Source organism: Echinops telfairi, unplaced genomic scaffold (genome assembly GCF_000313985.2).
Source record: "Echinops telfairi isolate 266 unplaced genomic scaffold, ASM31398v2 ScPeMD7_3533;HRSCAF=4204_0, whole genome shotgun sequence".
NCBI classification, from domain to species: Eukaryota; Metazoa; Chordata; class Mammalia; order Afrosoricida; family Tenrecidae; genus Echinops; species Echinops telfairi.
The window spans coordinates 92,119,111-92,136,355 of NW_022107431.1; the positions used below are offsets into that span (position 1 = coordinate 92,119,111).

General features: G+C 40.8%; 2 protein-coding genes across 10 annotated transcripts in view; one reads left to right on the forward strand and one right to left on the reverse strand.

Annotated features, from left to right (window-relative positions):
• PGM3 (phosphoglucomutase 3) overlaps positions 1 to 9,964 on the forward strand; it is a 26,583-nt gene extending 16,619 nt beyond the window's left edge. The window contains exons 7-13 of the mRNA XM_004696286.4: positions 1,011 to 1,168; positions 1,875 to 1,958; positions 6,251 to 6,349; positions 7,579 to 7,692; positions 8,232 to 8,354; positions 9,047 to 9,220; positions 9,689 to 9,964. Coding sequence (XP_004696343.1) covers positions 1,011 to 1,168; positions 1,875 to 1,958; positions 6,251 to 6,349; positions 7,579 to 7,692; positions 8,232 to 8,354; positions 9,047 to 9,220; positions 9,689 to 9,778 — 842 coding nt within the window. The 3' untranslated portion in view covers positions 9,779 to 9,964. The remainder of the gene's footprint in view (positions 1 to 1,010; positions 1,169 to 1,874; positions 1,959 to 6,250; positions 6,350 to 7,578; positions 7,693 to 8,231; positions 8,355 to 9,046; positions 9,221 to 9,688) is intronic.
• Positions 9,965 to 10,231: 267 nt separating this feature from the next.
• Positions 10,232 to 17,245, reverse strand: part of DOP1A (DOP1 leucine zipper like protein A) — a 101,937-nt gene continuing 94,923 nt past the window's right edge. For 5 of the 9 annotated variants that reach the window (XM_045294484.1, XM_045294483.1, XM_004696288.2 and 2 more), the window contains 4 exons: positions 16,803 to 16,967; positions 14,900 to 15,029; positions 12,207 to 12,266; positions 10,232 to 10,786 (listed from right to left, as the gene is read on the reverse strand). In XM_045294484.1, the coding sequence (XP_045150419.1) occupies positions 10,481 to 10,786; positions 12,207 to 12,266; positions 14,900 to 15,029; positions 16,803 to 16,967 (661 nt within the window). In that variant the 3' untranslated portion in view covers positions 10,232 to 10,480. The remainder of the gene's footprint in view (positions 10,787 to 12,206; positions 12,267 to 14,899; positions 15,030 to 16,802; positions 16,968 to 17,245) is intronic. The other 4 variants (XM_045294485.1, XM_045294481.1, XM_045294482.1 and 1 more) reach the window with 1 other exon arrangement.

A 17,245-nucleotide genomic window follows, 5' to 3' on the forward strand; every position in this document is an offset into this window, starting at 1 on the left:
CCTGTAGTTTAACCTTATATTCATATTTCAGGAAAGAAAAAAAACTTAGTTTCCTCATGCTGAATTTGTTATTCAAATGTCATGGCTAAGAAACATCTGTCACCTGGATCCTTAAAAAAAAAGCTTTATATCAAAGAGTAATAGTGTATTAAGAAAACATCCCAGCTCAGTCCATATCAAGTCCATAAGTCCGATATTAGCCCATATGTCTGATACCAATCTATAAATTCCTCTTCAGACTCCTGTAACACATGTAATGACGCATGTAATGAATGCAGAAAGATCATAGGTCAGTGGGTGGAAGAATCTCAGCGTTGGCAGGGGTCTCCACGTGATTCCATTAGCTCCAGGGCTCTAGCTTAGCTCCATCTGTCTTGTCAATAGGAATGTCTCACAGGGAGTGAGTATGCCCCACCTCCAAGGAGCTATTTATGTCCTTCAAGCTTCCAAATGAGGTCATCAACCTGCGACCTGATTGGCAGGCTGGACTCCACCACCTTCACAAGTTGACAGGAGATTATGTAGCTTTATTATCCCATTTGTAGAAAATGGAATGAAAAGATAATGGGATTTTTTTCATGAACTCTTAGAAGCCTTATCTACTTACCTCCCTATCGATCTATGATATCACACCACTAGGTAAGTTGCATTAAGAAAGTACCTGTAAACCTGCCCTGGAAACCTGTCCTAACTAATTGACTTAAAAGATGTCATTTTAATAGTAGTATTATAGTGAGCTTTAACATCAATTTTGAATGTTCTTATTTTCAATTTATTGTTAAAATGACCGTTGAAAACCAATGAACATGTACAGCATTTAAAGAGTAAGACGTATTCTACATGGAAGGATAATTTTAAATATCTTGAAAAAAATTGGAAGACATGTTAGTTGCAACATGTGAGGTAAGCTACCCTGGTTTATTGAAAAGTCTCCCTAGTAAGTGATATTAGAAAAATGTAAAACTTACTATATTGAGTGAAATGAAATGAAATGATGTCGTGTGTGCTAGGAATGGAAATGAAGCCCAATGAAAGATGCTGTTCCTTTGATGGCGATGCAGACAGAATTGTTTATTACTACCGAGATGCTGATGGCCACTTTCATCTCATAGATGGAGACAAAATAGCAACGCTCATTAGCAGTTTCCTCAAAGAGCTTCTATTGGAGGTATGGTGGGGTGACGGGGGCCTTGAAAACAAGACTTAACGAGTGAAATCATTCCTAGCAGTCATTTGAATATCTAAAAGGCACAATTTGTGGAAATCTTATGTTTGTGGCTAGGAAGTACAGAAAGGAGTGATAATCCCAATCATTTCGGCATTGGACAGTGGCTTTGCAGCGGAGATACTCTTGATTTCTTATAGTGGCAAACTTAGGATGTGAAGCTTCCTAAGTTTTAACTTTATTTTCATCACTGACACTTCAAAGAGAGTTCTACCATTCATTACTCCCCGAAGCCTCAGATCTAAACAGAAAATCTCATCTAACCAGAAAGATTTATTATGATGATAAGCTTTGTAATATGAGGTGTTTTATTCTTTTGGAAATAGCGTTCTCGTTGGCTTTAGTCTATAATAGGAAATCATTATAACTTTGTAAAAGTATTTTATTTCAAAGATTCAATCCATTTTTTAAAACAAAAGAGAGATCCCAAGATGAGTGTACATACCAGTCTTTGCACTTTATCAAGAATCCCATACAGTTTAGCCTTTTCTCTGGTTTACAGGCAAATTTTCAGTAGGTTATTTAGTACATCATAAACAAAGGCTTGCCTGAACTGGCTGTTGGTTTTATATCATCCTCCAGAGCTCTCACATATTCACTTTTGTAGACTCTTATTTCTGATAGCAAGTTAAGTATTGCTTTTGTTTAGATTGGAGAAGATTTGAAGGTTGGTGTTATACAAACTGCGTATGCAAATGGAAGCTCAACAAGATATCTTGAAGAAGTGATGAAGGTATGAAAGCATTTTTTATTTTTTTGAAGTTTCTTAACCTATCAAGATCTTTCTGTGAAGAAAATTTCTAATATAACTAACGGATAGATGGATGAGAAGCTTTATCACTCCTTTGGATAAGGGCAAGTAGCTAACACAGAGGGCCACTCCAGTTACCAAGGGAATTTACGATATACTGGGTGACAAGTGGTGCTTCCAAGTTCTCTATGGCAACCCTCTGCAGAATTTTGGAGGCTGTAAATCTTGATTGGAGCAGATAAGCTGTCTTTCTCCTGTACAGCAGTGGCTGGTGTGAGCTGCCAGCCTGGTGGCTTACCCAACGGCACGGCAGTGCCATCAGGACTCGTGACATTCAGATTAGTTTTTTAATCATGACATGGGTATCATGGCCTGTACCTGCCTTCTTAGATTGCAGGTGATGCAACTGTCTGGTTTAATGTTTAGTCCATGAGAAACTTTTCCCCCCTTCCTCTCCTGAAAGGTTTTCTGGGTTGGCAAGAGATTTTGTTGCTGATTATTCCCCCCATGCCCCCACATTGTGCTCTGCATTGGTGCTCTAGAGTTAGGAGTTCCTGGACATTTGTTTGTCTTGACCTGTTGTTGTTTTTTATACTTGTTCCTCATAGAAGTTGAGTTAAAGAAGAAATAATTAGGGAAGGAGAAACAAATTAGAGAAATATAAAACATACAGAATATCTTCTAGTAACTGCTGTGTTAAGTCTCTCACAAACTCAAACTTGCCACCATCGAGTCCATTCCAACTCTTAGTGATCCCACAGAACAGGCTAGAAATGCCCCTGTGCGTTTCTGAGACTAACCCTATGAGAGTAGAAAGTCTTTGTCCTGCGGAGAACTAATGACCTTGTGGTTAGCAGCCCAAGGCATAACCACTACAATACCAGGGCTCCTGTTGTGTTAACTGGTATTTTCTACTTCTATATCTATGTTCTAATATACATTTCAATGGGTACATAGAACTTGGACAATATTCATAATGAAAGGAGTTCTTAAGGAAATTAAAAAGTTTTAATGCAAATGGGTGCATAAGTAAATGTGGCGAAGAAAGCTGATGGTGCCTGGCTATCAAAAGATATAGCATCTGGGCTCTTAAAGGCTTGAAGGTAAACAAGCGGTCATCTAGCTCAGAACCAACAAAGCCCACATGGAAGAAGCTACCAGCCTGTGCGATCACGAGGTGTCAAAGGGATCAGGTATCAGGCATCATCAGAACAAAAAATCTTACCATAGTGAATGAGGGGGAGTGCAGAGTGGAGACCCAAAGCCCATTAGTAGGCAAATGGACACCCCATTACAGAAGGGTCTTGGGGAGGAGACGAGCCAGTCAGGGTGCCATGTAGCAACAATGAAACATACAACTTTCCTCTAGTTCCTAAATCCTTCCTCCTCCCCCACTCTCATCCCAATTCTACCTTACAAATCTGGCTAGACCAGAGGACATACACTGGTACAGATAGGAATTGGAAACACAGGGAATCCAGGGTGGATGATCCCTTCAGGACCAGTGGTGTGAGGGGAGAGTGGGTTGGAAACAGGGAACCGATTACAAGGATCTATATGTGACCTCCTCCCTGGGGGACAGACAACAGAAAAGTGGGTGGAGGGAGACGTAGGACAGGGCAAGATATGACAAAATATAAATTATAAAAGGTTCATGAGGGAGGGGGGAGCAGGGAGGAGGGGGAAAAATGAGCTGATGCCAGGGACTTAGGTGGAGAGCAAATGATTTGAGAATGACGAAGGCAATGAATGTATAAATGTGCTTTACACAATTGATGTAAGGATGGATTGTGATAAGAGTTGTATGAGCCTCTAATAAAATGATTTTTTTTTAAAGTTTTAATGCGAGCGAGAGAGGCTCACAATAGAGTTGTTCATCAGGACGTGTTACAAGTTCTTTCAGGGCTGACAGTAATGCCCCAAAGGACATACCATTCTCCTGTAAGCCTCAACTCGAAAGCCTTCAGCTCAAGCTTTTGGGGTCAGCAAACCCCACTCCCTGAATTAGTGCCCAGAGGCACCCCACTCCGAGTAAGCCTCAGCCCAAAGGCACCCCTTTCCGCTTCTGTGGGTCAGTAAGCCTAGCTCCCCCAATTAAGTTCCCGTAGGCACCCCACACCACAAAGCCCACCCTCTTGCCAGAAGCACTCAGCTTTCCTTGTTCTGTGGGCTGGGCAGTCTAGTTTTGCTTTGATTCTGCTGCTTTTCCTGTGATGTCATAGCTGTTTTCTGGGTCCAGGATGCTCACTGCTCAGGAATCTCAGGTCAGAGGGTGTGTTCCTCCCCTAGCTCTAGCTAGTAATGAGATCAATCTCCTGCTTCTCAGAGGGCTCATTTCATATGCAGCAGGATGGCATTCCAGGGAACTATTCAGGGACTCAGGTGAATCTTGTAAGTCCCATGCAGGGAAAGATCTTTGGAGTTGGAGGTGTGGGCTAGAAGCAATAGTTCCCTGCCCCTGCAGCAACACACAGGTATGGCCACCACACACTAGCACACATCACAAAAGAGTTACTGTCTCCTTGGGGCATGGAGTTTTGCCTTTTCTCATTAGTGTTCTCAATTTCTGTGCATCCTTTTGAAACGTCTTGCATTTTTTAAAGTGTAGACACAGACACGAATGAGTAAAGTAGGTGAATCCATGCTCTGAGGAGTTTGCCCAGGAGTCAGGCTGGTGGCTGTCAGCTTTGGTACTTATCAGATTCTTCATGAGAAGGTGGAAATAAGAGTTTTCTTGTGTATTTCCTACTTTTAAAATTTGGGCCAAAGACTAAGGGTTTAAAAAAAATAGTAAGCAAAATAAAATATTTGGAGTCTGTTAGCTTGTGGTCTGATTTAAACATTTTTACTTTTTTGTAAAACTGACTTCGATGGACTCAAAGGACTCTTATCAGCTGCCTGCCTTCCACCAAGATTCTCAGCTCCTTTTGTTTCATTTTTTAGTACTAGTTTTCTGTCTTAGATATTTTTAGGCAGGATTATATATTAAACTGTATTCAAAACAATTTCTCCTAAATCCCAGAAGATATTCATCCTATTTGATCTTTGTCCCCTTTTCTAGTGATTCTTCTTTGTTCTCACACTTCAGATCTGCCCTGGCTTTTCTTAGCGGTGTCGCTAGCCCAGCTTTGGTACTAGGATTAGGCTTCGCCAGTAAACACTAGCCATTGACTCGCTCTGACTCAACGCTGGCCCGTGTTGATCCGAGCAAACCTGGCTCCTCTAGGGTTTCCAGTGGCTGGCTGTTGAGATCAGCTTTTTCCAAGGTGCCTCTGGGTGGACTTGAACCTCCAGCACGTTAGTTAGCCGCTGTTAGCTGTGTTAGAAATCTAAAACTGGTCCCTTCACCTTCTGCTAAGCCAGCGGTTGGCAAGCTATGACCCCAGAAATCAGATTTAAGCTGCCATCTATTTTTCTGTTTCCTGAGCATCTTATTGTGGTTTGAGTCAATGTTTATAAAATAGCAAATCCGTTTTCCTTTCAGCAGGTTGTAGTTTGTTTCCATCTTCTCTGTGTAACAGCAGCCTTCCCACCTCCTCCTTGGGGGCATTTCCGTTCACCTCTTTCCTGCCTTGGGGCTGTGTGGTCAGAGTTCTGAGGGGCACACTCCTCACTGGGGGTGCTGTTCGCTCTTGAGGCCTGTTGTGTGGCTGAGGGTGATGTCCTGGAGTGGGCACAGTTCAAGGTTTCAAGGATGACTGAGGGTTGTCATCTTGGGGGCTGCCAGGTGTTTTGAGTAAGCATGGATTTATGCCGTCCTTAATCTTTTCTAATTGTCTGTGGCTGCTGTCATTTGGCATAGTTGTGTAGTTGGAAAAGCCGCCTATAGGCTGAAAACCTTACTTTGTACTCTGTGGGCCTTTATTGAAAAATCTTGTAAGCTGGCTGTAGGCTATTCTCCACATCATAATGAAAAGTGAGTTTCTAAAACACATGTCTTTCCCACTGGTAATCCTAAGGGACACCCCCCATCAGTCACATGCCTGGTGGCTCAAGTTCCAGCGGTGTCTTGGAAGAAAGTCTGGGATCGAATTGTAAAATAGACCACTGAAACCCATGGGGGCCGGGGTCCTCATAATTGGATTGTTTGGGGTGCTTCCTCAGCACACAAACACCACCATTGACCACACACTGCAAGCTCATTCATTGCCTACTTCTCTTCCACTAGACTAAGAGTAGGAAGGTTCCGATCCCTTTTGCATCTCGGAGGTAACAGGTAGACGGAATGTGCTGACTGAATTGTCACTGTGGTTCTTTACATTTGTTTATTATAGGTACCTGTCTATTGTACTAAAACTGGTGTGAAACACTTGCACCACAAGGCTCAAGAGTTTGACATTGGAATTTATTTTGAAGCAAATGGCCATGGCACAGTGAGTTCTTTTAAGCACTTTCTTTATGAGGGGTCATCTGTATTTGAGTTGTGCTAGGTAATAGTCTCCTTTCATGAAATGATTGGGATGGTGATTGAAAGATTGTAGTTCATCTTATGCTTGTTATGAAATTCTCATTTAGATTGAATATTCAAGACTATACCCATTTACTTTTATTAGATGCACTTAATTTTCTTATAACTAGACTGTCTATATATTATATTTTTCTTCAACTGGCCATAGGTGGGAAAAGCAGTTGTGATGAAAAGCACATGAGGTTTTTTATAGATCTATGCAGAGAATTTTCTAAAAATATATTTTATAACATAATTAACATACTGTGTAATTAAAGTATTACACAGTATGTTAATTATATTGTTCCCTGAGTTTTCGTGTACTCAAAGTTCAGAGTCTCTTTAAAAAACGCTTTTATGCCTTGTTTTCTAAGTGGCTTTGAGGTATTCAACAAAAAATCTGAATCTAAGCCAGATGGTGTCCTAGTTAGACACTGCCCCTGGAAGCCATAAATCTAAGAGGAATTTAAGTTCCTAAAAAATGCAATTAAAACACTTTCAATGATCCAGTCCAGGGGTTGGTAATGTTTTCGACTTCCTGGACCATTAAGTCCGCGTTCTCTGCCCGCCTCATGTGAATGAGTAGGTGTAGCCGTGTTCTCATAAAACTTCTCCAAACACGTGGCGTCCTGGCCCCTTAGTTTACCATACCTTCCTTGATCAGACACAACTTTTTCACCTAGTAGTTTAGCAAGTCAGTGGACAAATCAATAAATGAAAATGTTCCATGAATATTTAGAAGCTCCATCTCATATGCTATTCGACATTTTGAGAGCAATAAAGCATGGACAAGGAATTCCAAACTGATGTAGGAACCATTTGCCATAATCAGTAAAAATGAGCTCTTTTCCTAGCTTCTATCCTTAAAAAAATAGGTCAATAAACTGAATTAGTTGCAATGAATGATACACTTCACAGTACAATGACTGCAGTGAGGCCTCGGCTGGATGAGGAACAAACACAATGAATTTATGCCGTGTGCTCTCCTTTTGCCTTGTGTAATCAATGGTTTGAACTTTAGATTAAAACTGGTTTTGTGTGTGTAGGGGAAAGAAATAGTATTATCTTGTTACGTTTTTAAATTTCATATTTAAGAAAGCTGCCAAGAATGTTAGTATTTAACAGTTGGGGCTGATGTGTTTACTTTCATTGCAGGTATTATTTAGTAAAGTTGCTGAAATGAAGATAAGACAACTAGCACAGGAACTAGAAGGTAATAAAAGGAAAGCTGCTCAGATTCTTGAAAACATTATTGACCTATTTAACCAGGTAAGACCTGATGGAGTGGTGGTGAATGCTTGGTCCCTGTTGTTACTCATCTGAGGGAGAATGGAGTCTGCTGTGTTGAATGACAGGATAAGCCCTGGCGCTTTCCTTACAAGTTTCATGTACCATTGAGATGGATGCTGAAATTGGGTGAAAATTTTCAGGTGCCCTGACTCCATTGAGATTCATTTAAAACTATTGAGTGTAGGGGTTAGCAAAGCGAAATAGGACAGGAAAAATGGAGCTGATACTTGACTATAACAATGAAAAGCGTTTATTCAATGAACAGACAAAAGCTTAGAATCAGTAAGTGTATCTTGTGCCAAAACTTTACTTCTGGATATAGTATTTCTAGGATCTCTGAAAGGGAACTTACTCTAAACACATCTTAAACAGGTTGAGATGCTAAAGGTAAGTGTCTTAGAGAGCTGGTTTCAGTACTATCGTGCCTGCACAAGACCCTATGATTTGCTGAGACAGACTACTTACAATGAAGATTTGCTGGTGTTCTAAGTGGTTTCTTCTGTTTTCCCATCTGACAGGCAATTGGTGATGCTATTTCTGACATGCTGGTGATTGAAGCAATTTTAGCTTTAAAGGGCATGACTGTACAACAGTGGGATGCTCTCTATACGGATATTCCAAACAGACAACTCAAAGTTAAGGTATGAGAGATTCTTAAATGACTTCTAAATCTTTTCCAGTCGAGTCATACTGCGTGCTCTTCAGACACATATACATGTAGGAAACAGCCCACTCTACTGACTCAGTATTTCCTCACGGTAAAAAAGCAGAACAGCTAAGAGTAATGGCACATTAAATTTACTTAACAATTGTGTGACTAGTGCTTATGAATAATGCATAACTTTAAAAATAGCTTTATTCAACTCTTGCTCAAAATCTCACCACCACAACTTAGTTTGAAGTGAATCTGTGGTGCTTTGTCCTTACAAGTGCACATCTTTCCTCTGCCTGCATTACCCTTTCCTTGCAGAGTATTCTGTAAAGCTAGAGGCAGAGCAAGTGGGCACAATAGAAAGAACATCTATTGAGAAAAAATTTTCTCCTCTTCGGGCTTATACATCCACTAGACTTGGTGAGTTCTCAGAAATACTATTTGAGTGTTCAGATAAGCTTTTAGCACGTTTTGAGAACTCATGGCCCTTTGATAAAACAGGTTATTTTCAAAAGGTTATTTGAAAGAGCTGCCTATGGCACAGAAAACATTCCAAATCAACATGGTGGCAATGGATGCTGAGATTATTCATGGAATTTTATGCTCTGCTTCCCCTGATAATTCACACTGTGTAAAATTCCTGTTATATATGGTAATAAATACAAAATACTTGTGCTGTAGGTTGCAGACAGGCAAGTTATTAGTACCACCGATGCTGAAAGACAGGCACTTACACCCCCAGGACTGCAGGATGCAATCGATGGTCTGGTGAAGAAGTACAGACTTTCCCGGGCTTTTGTCCGGCCCTCTGGAACAGAAGATGTAGTTCGAGTGTATGCAGAAGCAGATTCTCAAGTAAGCTGTGATAGTTCTAAAAACTAGTCTCCTTGTCACTGTACAGACTTAAGACATGAGAGCGGGGAATAACACTATTGGGGAGAGAAAGCAATGTTAGACAATGCCCTTCACATTCTATGTATTTTTTTTCTATGACTGAAAATAACCAACTCAGTGGTCTCTTTCTAAATCATGCTGTTTTCAAATTCCTCTTTGGTCTGGGTTTTTATCATTTGTTCCATCTTGTCTCTTGGGAGTGTTACCAAGAATTTAAGGTTAAGTAACACAGCTGGGGCAAAGTAGAGTGGCACTCCAGTTCTGGAATGCAGTAATGAATCCTGGTGATGACAAATAGATACAATCAGAATGAACTAGGAGCTTCCCTTAGGGAAATTTGACCTGACTTCCATATAAAACACTCTCCCCTCCCTAGCTTTACACGTGGCAGATATTGTGTCTTCTAATCTCCTGTCCTGTGATTTGCAGGAAAGTGCAGACAGCCTTGCACATGAAGTAAGCTTGGCTGTCTTTCAGCTGGCTGGAGGAGTTGAAGAAAGACCCCAACCAAGTTTCTGAAGACAATTTATCCTGAGATGCTGGATATTTTTAATGTTTTTTTACTAAAACACTACTAGAATAATTCGTTAGACATAGGTAAGCCTTATACTTCAGTTTTTAAAAGAAAAAAACTTACCTCAAATTTGAGGTAAGTATTGGATCCAGTCATTGACAGTTGCTAGAAAATAAAAGCTTATTTATTAACTCTTGGCAATTTTTTTCCTGTCGTTACGTTTAACTAAATGTTGTCCTGCAGTAGTCACCACCTGTGGACATAGCCGAATCGTTAGGATGATTATGGAAGACTTACCTATTTGATGCCCAGGTTCCAGTCCTCAGTGGGAGAAAATTGGACTTGTAATTCCAAGTTTTCTGGTGGAGTAGTAGTGTTCTGATGATAGAACATTGTTAATGATGGAAAGAAAAATAAATACCCCGTTGGTTTAAATTAAACAAATCCTGAGACCAATAGAAAAAATGTGCAGTGTGTATTTTGCAGGTTTAAGACAACTTAGGACAATAAAACAATGGACTATATATATATATATATATGTATAGATAGATCTCTCTCAGGCCACATTCAGACATTAGCTCTTATTTACACGTATTTAAATTAAATACAACCTGAAGTGTGTTTTGTTACATATAAAACAAAAACTATACAACTCAGAGCAGTGTTTTCAATAATTTACATTTAGGCTAAATGGAGTCACTTGTGGCTCAAGTTTTTATCATCCCTTCCAGAAAATCCTTCTCTACCATTTCTTCTATTTTTTGCCTGGCTTTGCTGGAAAATGATTTTTGGTTCTCCAGTTTCATGTCCTTATTAGGGAAGGCATTTGAGTAGAGGACGGGGCTCCCCGAGTGTCCTGCGCATCGACTCGTGACTTTGCTGTTGAAGACTTGGCTGAGTACGTTGAAGAATGGCAGGAGCTGCTCGATACTGCGCACAGTGCACACGGTGAGCAACAAGTGCCCCGGCTCCCAACCCAACGTTCTCCCCGAGTTGTCCTCCTCCAGGTTCTTCTGCAAAAACAAACAGTTAACAACATAGGAGGAAGTACACTGGAAACTGCCAGCAAGTCAGTATTGACTCAGCACTAATCATAGCTCACGCGGAATGTAAACGATGGCGTCTCAGTGTGCCCTCCAGACCCGCAGCAGGGATCAGACACATCACGATAGTCTGTGCTGTGCTTCGCATGTGCTCGAAGAGCTCCCGTAGTTCTAGGTCACTAAACGACTACAGCAGCAGCATCGAGAGGACTTCACACGTGTCACTATCAGTAAGTAGACCACTTCCCACAAGATGACAGCGGGGCTGACATGAGCGGTTCATGTTAGCCCTGCAGCACAAGCAAAGGACTTCCCCAGGGAGCACCTGCAGCGGAGAACTTGGACCTGGTGTTAAACTCCTGGTTAGTGTCATGGCACTGCCATTTACTCTGTGGTATCTTTGGGAAAGATACGTACAGGTTGCGACCATGGAATAGTCAAATGAGAACGCACGTGAAACTGTCAACTAAAAATTGAGAGGCTATTTTAAGAAGTCAACCAAATTACATAAGCAGACTCTAGGCAATCAATTACTACAAAAAGATCATGAAAAACAGATACGTTTGTACTGAGGCAGAACCACCAAATAACAAGGTAAAGAACCAGCAAACAGGATTACCATCTGTCAGATTTGTAACCAAATGCTGAGTTTGCCTTCTAAGGCCAGGTGTTGCTGAAATGTTCTGGAGGGAGTAAAATAAGACAAAACAGAAGAGCGCAGGAGACACCAAAACAATCACCACCGCCTACCATTTCCATGAATTTTTGAAGTCCCTACGCATACTGACACCACCACTGCCTGATTATACCACTCCTAGTTCCCTAAACCAAACTATGTAAACGGTAAGCAGCAGGGTGCCCCTGAGCTGTACAAAAGGCTAGGTGCTGAACTATTAGTTAGCTAGGAGTTTGGCAATTCACAACCCACCCAGAGGTCCCTTGGAAGAGAGGCCTGGTGCTCAGCTTCAGAAATGTGCCAGTCCTAAAACCCCTAGGGTGCAGGCCCACTCTGCACACTGGGAACCAGCTCCGATGAAATTAAGCAACAAGCAGAGACGCAGAGAACATGGTGAATGAATACGCTTGAACCATCTACATAGAGAATTCTGCCGGAACACTTTCTCAAATATATGCCTGTCATTCTGTGCCTTTAACAATGGGATTTGTATCAGCTGGCCTTACTTAGAACTGTACCGCCTCCTCAATAGAAAAAAAAAAATCAGACATGCACCATGCAAGCCATTTCTCTCTTGTCTTCACAGCTCTGCCCTTGAAAAGGGCTTCCTCCCTCTCGCACACTTGAGATCCAGACCTGGGTTTGTGCCTCAGTGTCTGGTCCAGATTTGCAGCATTTGCCGCTGTATCACAAGCATCAAAAAGCCACCCTCACCTGATGCTTGGCCATCTCCAATCCCTCCACAATCACTGTCTTAAAGTCCTCCTCCTTGTCCTGTGGAAGGAAAGAGGAGAACTCATAGCCTTTATTCCAGGGAAAGTATGCTTGGCCATGAAGACCTTGTTTAAAGTGACTTGGATGGGGGAATGGTTTCTAACCACAGCAGTCTTCTTATGCTGTGAGGCAGGATTTGGACAAAAAAGAGGACGGCTTACAAAAAGTCTCGTAACCAATGAGATGCAGGGGATAGACAGATACCAAGGGCCTGCAGTCCACTGCCAAGGGTTTGCTGACACTTACTTTTCCAGATAGTCACATCTAAGTGCAAAGGTCCTAGGGATCTGTGCCTAGCTTTCCCCTCATCTCAGCCCCCGACAAAGCAACCGGCATTCTGAATGGAGTTCCTCTTGTCCTTCAGGCACTGTCTCATCTCAGTGCTTCCATTCCACTGCCTTCTTTCGTGGGATGCGGCTTAGAGCTGCGGCCCAAGTGACTCCAACAGATGGGGAGATTTCTGAGCAATCAAAGCACATATTACAAACCAGGGCTCACGAAACAGCCTGGGTGACCCTACAATTCTACTTCTGAGAAACTGTGAATGCAAGAGAAACATGACAAAATGTTTGTTACGAAAAAGGCCTACTGATGGGCAGAAACGCTTTAATTAGATTAGCTACTTCACACTAACATTTAAGGTACAAAAACATGATATAAAAGATATTTTTAAATCTTTTATCCTCTACATTTTGGAGTACTACAGCACAGTGGTCAAATGCTTGACTGCTAGTTAAAAGGCCCGGGGTCTGAATCCATTAGCTGCTCTGGGCCAAAAGATGGGCTACTTCTGCTCTGAGCTGGAAGTGACTGGACGCCCACCAGGGCTTTGGTATAAAGTAGTACATCTCACCTTTGGAGGACACCTGAAACCACAGAAAATACCAAACCCTGCACACTATGTTCTGTTCTATACTGCCTACCTATAAAGTTTAAATCATACAGTAGGCACCAATTAAAAACGCAAACCTACTACCATCAAGTCAATTCTGACTCATAGCAACCCTATATAGAATTTCCGAGGCTTTGTAAATCTTTACAGGGACAGCCTCTGTGTTAGTCTGGGTACTTTCATTTTTCTCACACGAAATTAGGCACAGTAGATTAACAGCAACTAGGCAGGTAAGGGTATATAACATGGATATGCAGGACAAAGGGATGATCATGGAGAATGGGTGACAGCATGAGATTTCACCGCGCTACTCCTCGTAACGTTCTGCCTATAGCTGTCTGCACCGTCGTGGAAGCTGGAGAGTGGAACCACACGTGGTGAGAGGGACTCTTGGAACCGTGTGGGGTAATGTTTTCAGTAAATTCCCTCCCACGCTTCCCATTGTGGAATTGCTCTGAAAGATACTTTCAGAGTCGTTCACTGCCTTTCTATTGGAGAGAGGTTAATCTAGTGTTTTTAAAATGAATCCTGATCAGTGTTGTTTTTAAAGGAGCTCTATAAAAGAAAACCTGCATATCTTACAGCTCTGGGGAGTACTGTTCTGTGAGAAACATCATGTGCAGTCACATGGCTACACTGGATTGCAATCTGAAATTATTGAGTACTGCAGGTCAGAATAAAGTGAAAAACAATGACGTAGAAAATACACTTCACAGATTTTACTGCAAACTGATAAACCAATTGTTAATGATTATTGCTTTTATGGATTATGAACTATGACTGCCAAATTTTAAAAAAGTAAATCTAACTCATTGAAAACTTTAACTCATTAAAATCAGCTTTATTCTAAAAATCCCCTTAGCATTGTATTTTCGCCAATCGACCCTTATCTTGCTGTTTCTCATCACAGCACGTAAAGATGAATCTCAGGGGTGTACATACCCATTTGTTGAGACGGAATATTTTTTAAGACTATAATGTTAAGTGCTTATGTAATCCCAAGTTTTTTTTACTACTGCAGGGAAAACATTTTAAGCCAGATGTCAGTAATCTACAAACCCATTTCCTTTTTTAAAAAGATGAAAGACATAAAAATAATTTTAAAGTAAAAGTTTGGGGTGGGAGGTGGTATACAAATCGATCATACCAGTTTTCATACTCCCCAGGCCTTTCCAATGGTAGAATTAAAAGATGTTAGAATACGTGAAAAGTTGGCCATTATCTATACATAGGACGTGGCTACTCAGAAGTACATGGAATTTTTATCAAAGGCATATGTAGCCCCCACAGTGTCATAAGGCTAATTATTAAACTTAAAACCTATTGTATCCACTGACTGAGAAGTACCCCAGGTATACTCAGATTTCAAACATTTTTTTCTCTCTCAAAAGGCAGGCACCAGTGTGCAAAGCTCCCTGGTCAGACTGAAAGTGACCCGTGGGAACCTGTCGAACAGCAGGCTTGGAGTTGAGCTGCCAAAAGGTGCACAGGGTTTTACATATGTGAATTGCTTCCTGTTCATGGGTTATTTTTAGATTATTATGATAAATGTCCTTTTTAAATGCACTATTTTTCTTTCAATATCTGGAAATATTTGGATCATGGACATGAATTTTCAAAGCTGGGAAAATTTTCCAAAATAGTTCAACTTGATATCATCTCAGTTTCCCATTAAGCATTTAACAAGAGCCTCACCAATATACAGGTAGTTACAAAAAATAAGACAAAATGTAATAAATACCTTTGCCCTTTTCCGAAGGAGTTTTGCTAATCGTACCACATAAGGTTTAAATTCTCGCTGATGAATGCCTTGCCTTCTAACTTCCAAACCTGAATCATCAGAAGCTTCTGGAATAAAGGCCCATCGGTACCTGTGTATATAATGCAAATAACCCTGTCAGACTGGCTTTGTGCTATCTGAGTGAGGCTGCACTGTAGGTCATGGCCCCACCACTAACCCAGATTACAATCGCCGGCTCTGCCACTTATTACAGCACTGCCACCTGGGCATGTGTTTCTAAACCTAAGTCTTTTCATCAAATAATAAACCAGTATTATTAACTGCCCCATATGGACGGAGTTAGTAAATGAACATTGTAAATGTCTTAAAAAGTGCTTATCACCACATAGCATATGTGCTCAGTATATGGGACCCCCCACTCCCCACCATGAGCACAAAGCAAAGGCGGCTAAAAATGGTTTGGGTAAAAGGGTTGTTTTCCCTGAACTTTCTGAAGCCCCTACATATGTTTCCTTCACCATTAGTTGATAGGCAAAAGCCTTTTAAAAGAAATCATTTTAATGGGGGCTCGTACAACTCTTATCACAATCCATACATACATCGTGTCAAGCACATTTGTACATTTGTTGCCATCATCATACTCAAAACTCTACTTAAGACCTTGGTATCAGCTCCTCCTTTTTCCCCACTCTCCCTGACCCCCCTCCCTCATGAACCTTTGATTAGGCAAAAGTCTTATAAAGAAATTTTATTAGCTTATTATCTCTCCCTACTACTAACAATCTGATCAAGACCTAACCCTCCAACACATACAGAGTAAGGGAGGAGAGAATTTCAGATGGGGCCATGAACTGTATCGATCATATTATGCAGCCACACCAGCCATTGCTAAACTCTTACTGTTAAAAGCAAGTGAACCAAATACACAGAAAAGAGATGCATAATCAAAGCGGAAATTTTTGCTCATTAAGGACATGAGGTTAAAGCTTCTTTTTGTGAGGTTAGGGTACAAAACTCGTTACCACATTTTCTCCCTTATTTACTAATATACCTTGATGGACATTGTTCTCTTTGACAGAGAATACACTCATTCTGGATCCTGTCATAGGGCATAGAAAGTCAACATCACGGGCATGCTATTTTATGCTTTCCCTAGAGTGCACAGAGATTTGTAAAGGCAGGCATAACTGGTTAACTTTGAACACTTTCCTACAATTCTTAGAATCCCTTTGTAGACACTAAACTTCGTCAAGCAATAGGTACAGTTTCTAAATAGATGGGAACCCCCCCAACCACTACCACACCACCAAGAATGGGAATGAATTTAAGCATGTCCAAATATAGCAAAACCCAAATTCTGATATCTGAAGTTATTACTTACTATACATTTTTTAAAATTATATATTATACTAATACATTTTTTATTTTATAAATTCCCCAACTCTGTATTTTGATAAAACATTTAATTTACCTACTGTTTTTTAACTTTAGACATTACAAAATCAAATAATTTTTGAGCATAAGGAAAAATACTACTTTCCCCAGTTTTCTCTCTATTCTGCTCTGCCATCACCCATTTATTATCATCTTCAATAATATATCCTTGATCCATAAGAGGAGGCCAGGGGCTCTGCTGAGCGACAGCCTCACAGCACTCTGCACATGCCATACGTCATTATACCCTTCAGTGTCTAACTGGACATCCCCACTGGACTGGAAGCTTCCAAGTCACGTACCGACCCCTGCTTCACTAGAGCAGGTACTCAATCAGTCTTAACAGCCACCTAAATATTTCCAATTAACTGCTGTCTCATCCTTCTATCAAAATAGTTACATTATAATAAAAATTTAATATCTCAACTTATATAAAGAACTTAAAAAAATTAAACTTGCTTTTACTTACATCTGAAACTGAGGAAGATTTTCGGAGGGCAATGCCAGAGCCAAATCCAAAAATTTGCAAGCGGAGAGATAGAGGTTTAACCAGCGCTGGCTGTTATATGATGTAGAAAAGCCATTACCTCCAGTATAGGTTGTCTCCAGACCAACTGCAGAGGGCCCTGATGTCCTGCAAGCAAGAGAAGTGTTGTAGTAGATGTATCCATTTATTCAAAGATAATTACTGGGAAATCCAGCTAAGACTCTAATAATCATTTTGATATAACATGAACAAGTGTTAAGCATGGTCTTGACTAAACCTTGCTATTCTCAAATCAAAAATTCATTTTGTTCATTAACTTTTTAAGAGTACACCCAGACAACTGGACATGCCCTTACAGAAGGGTCGCGGGGAGGAGACGAGCCAGTCAGGGTGCAGGGTAGCAATAATGAAACATACAACTTTCC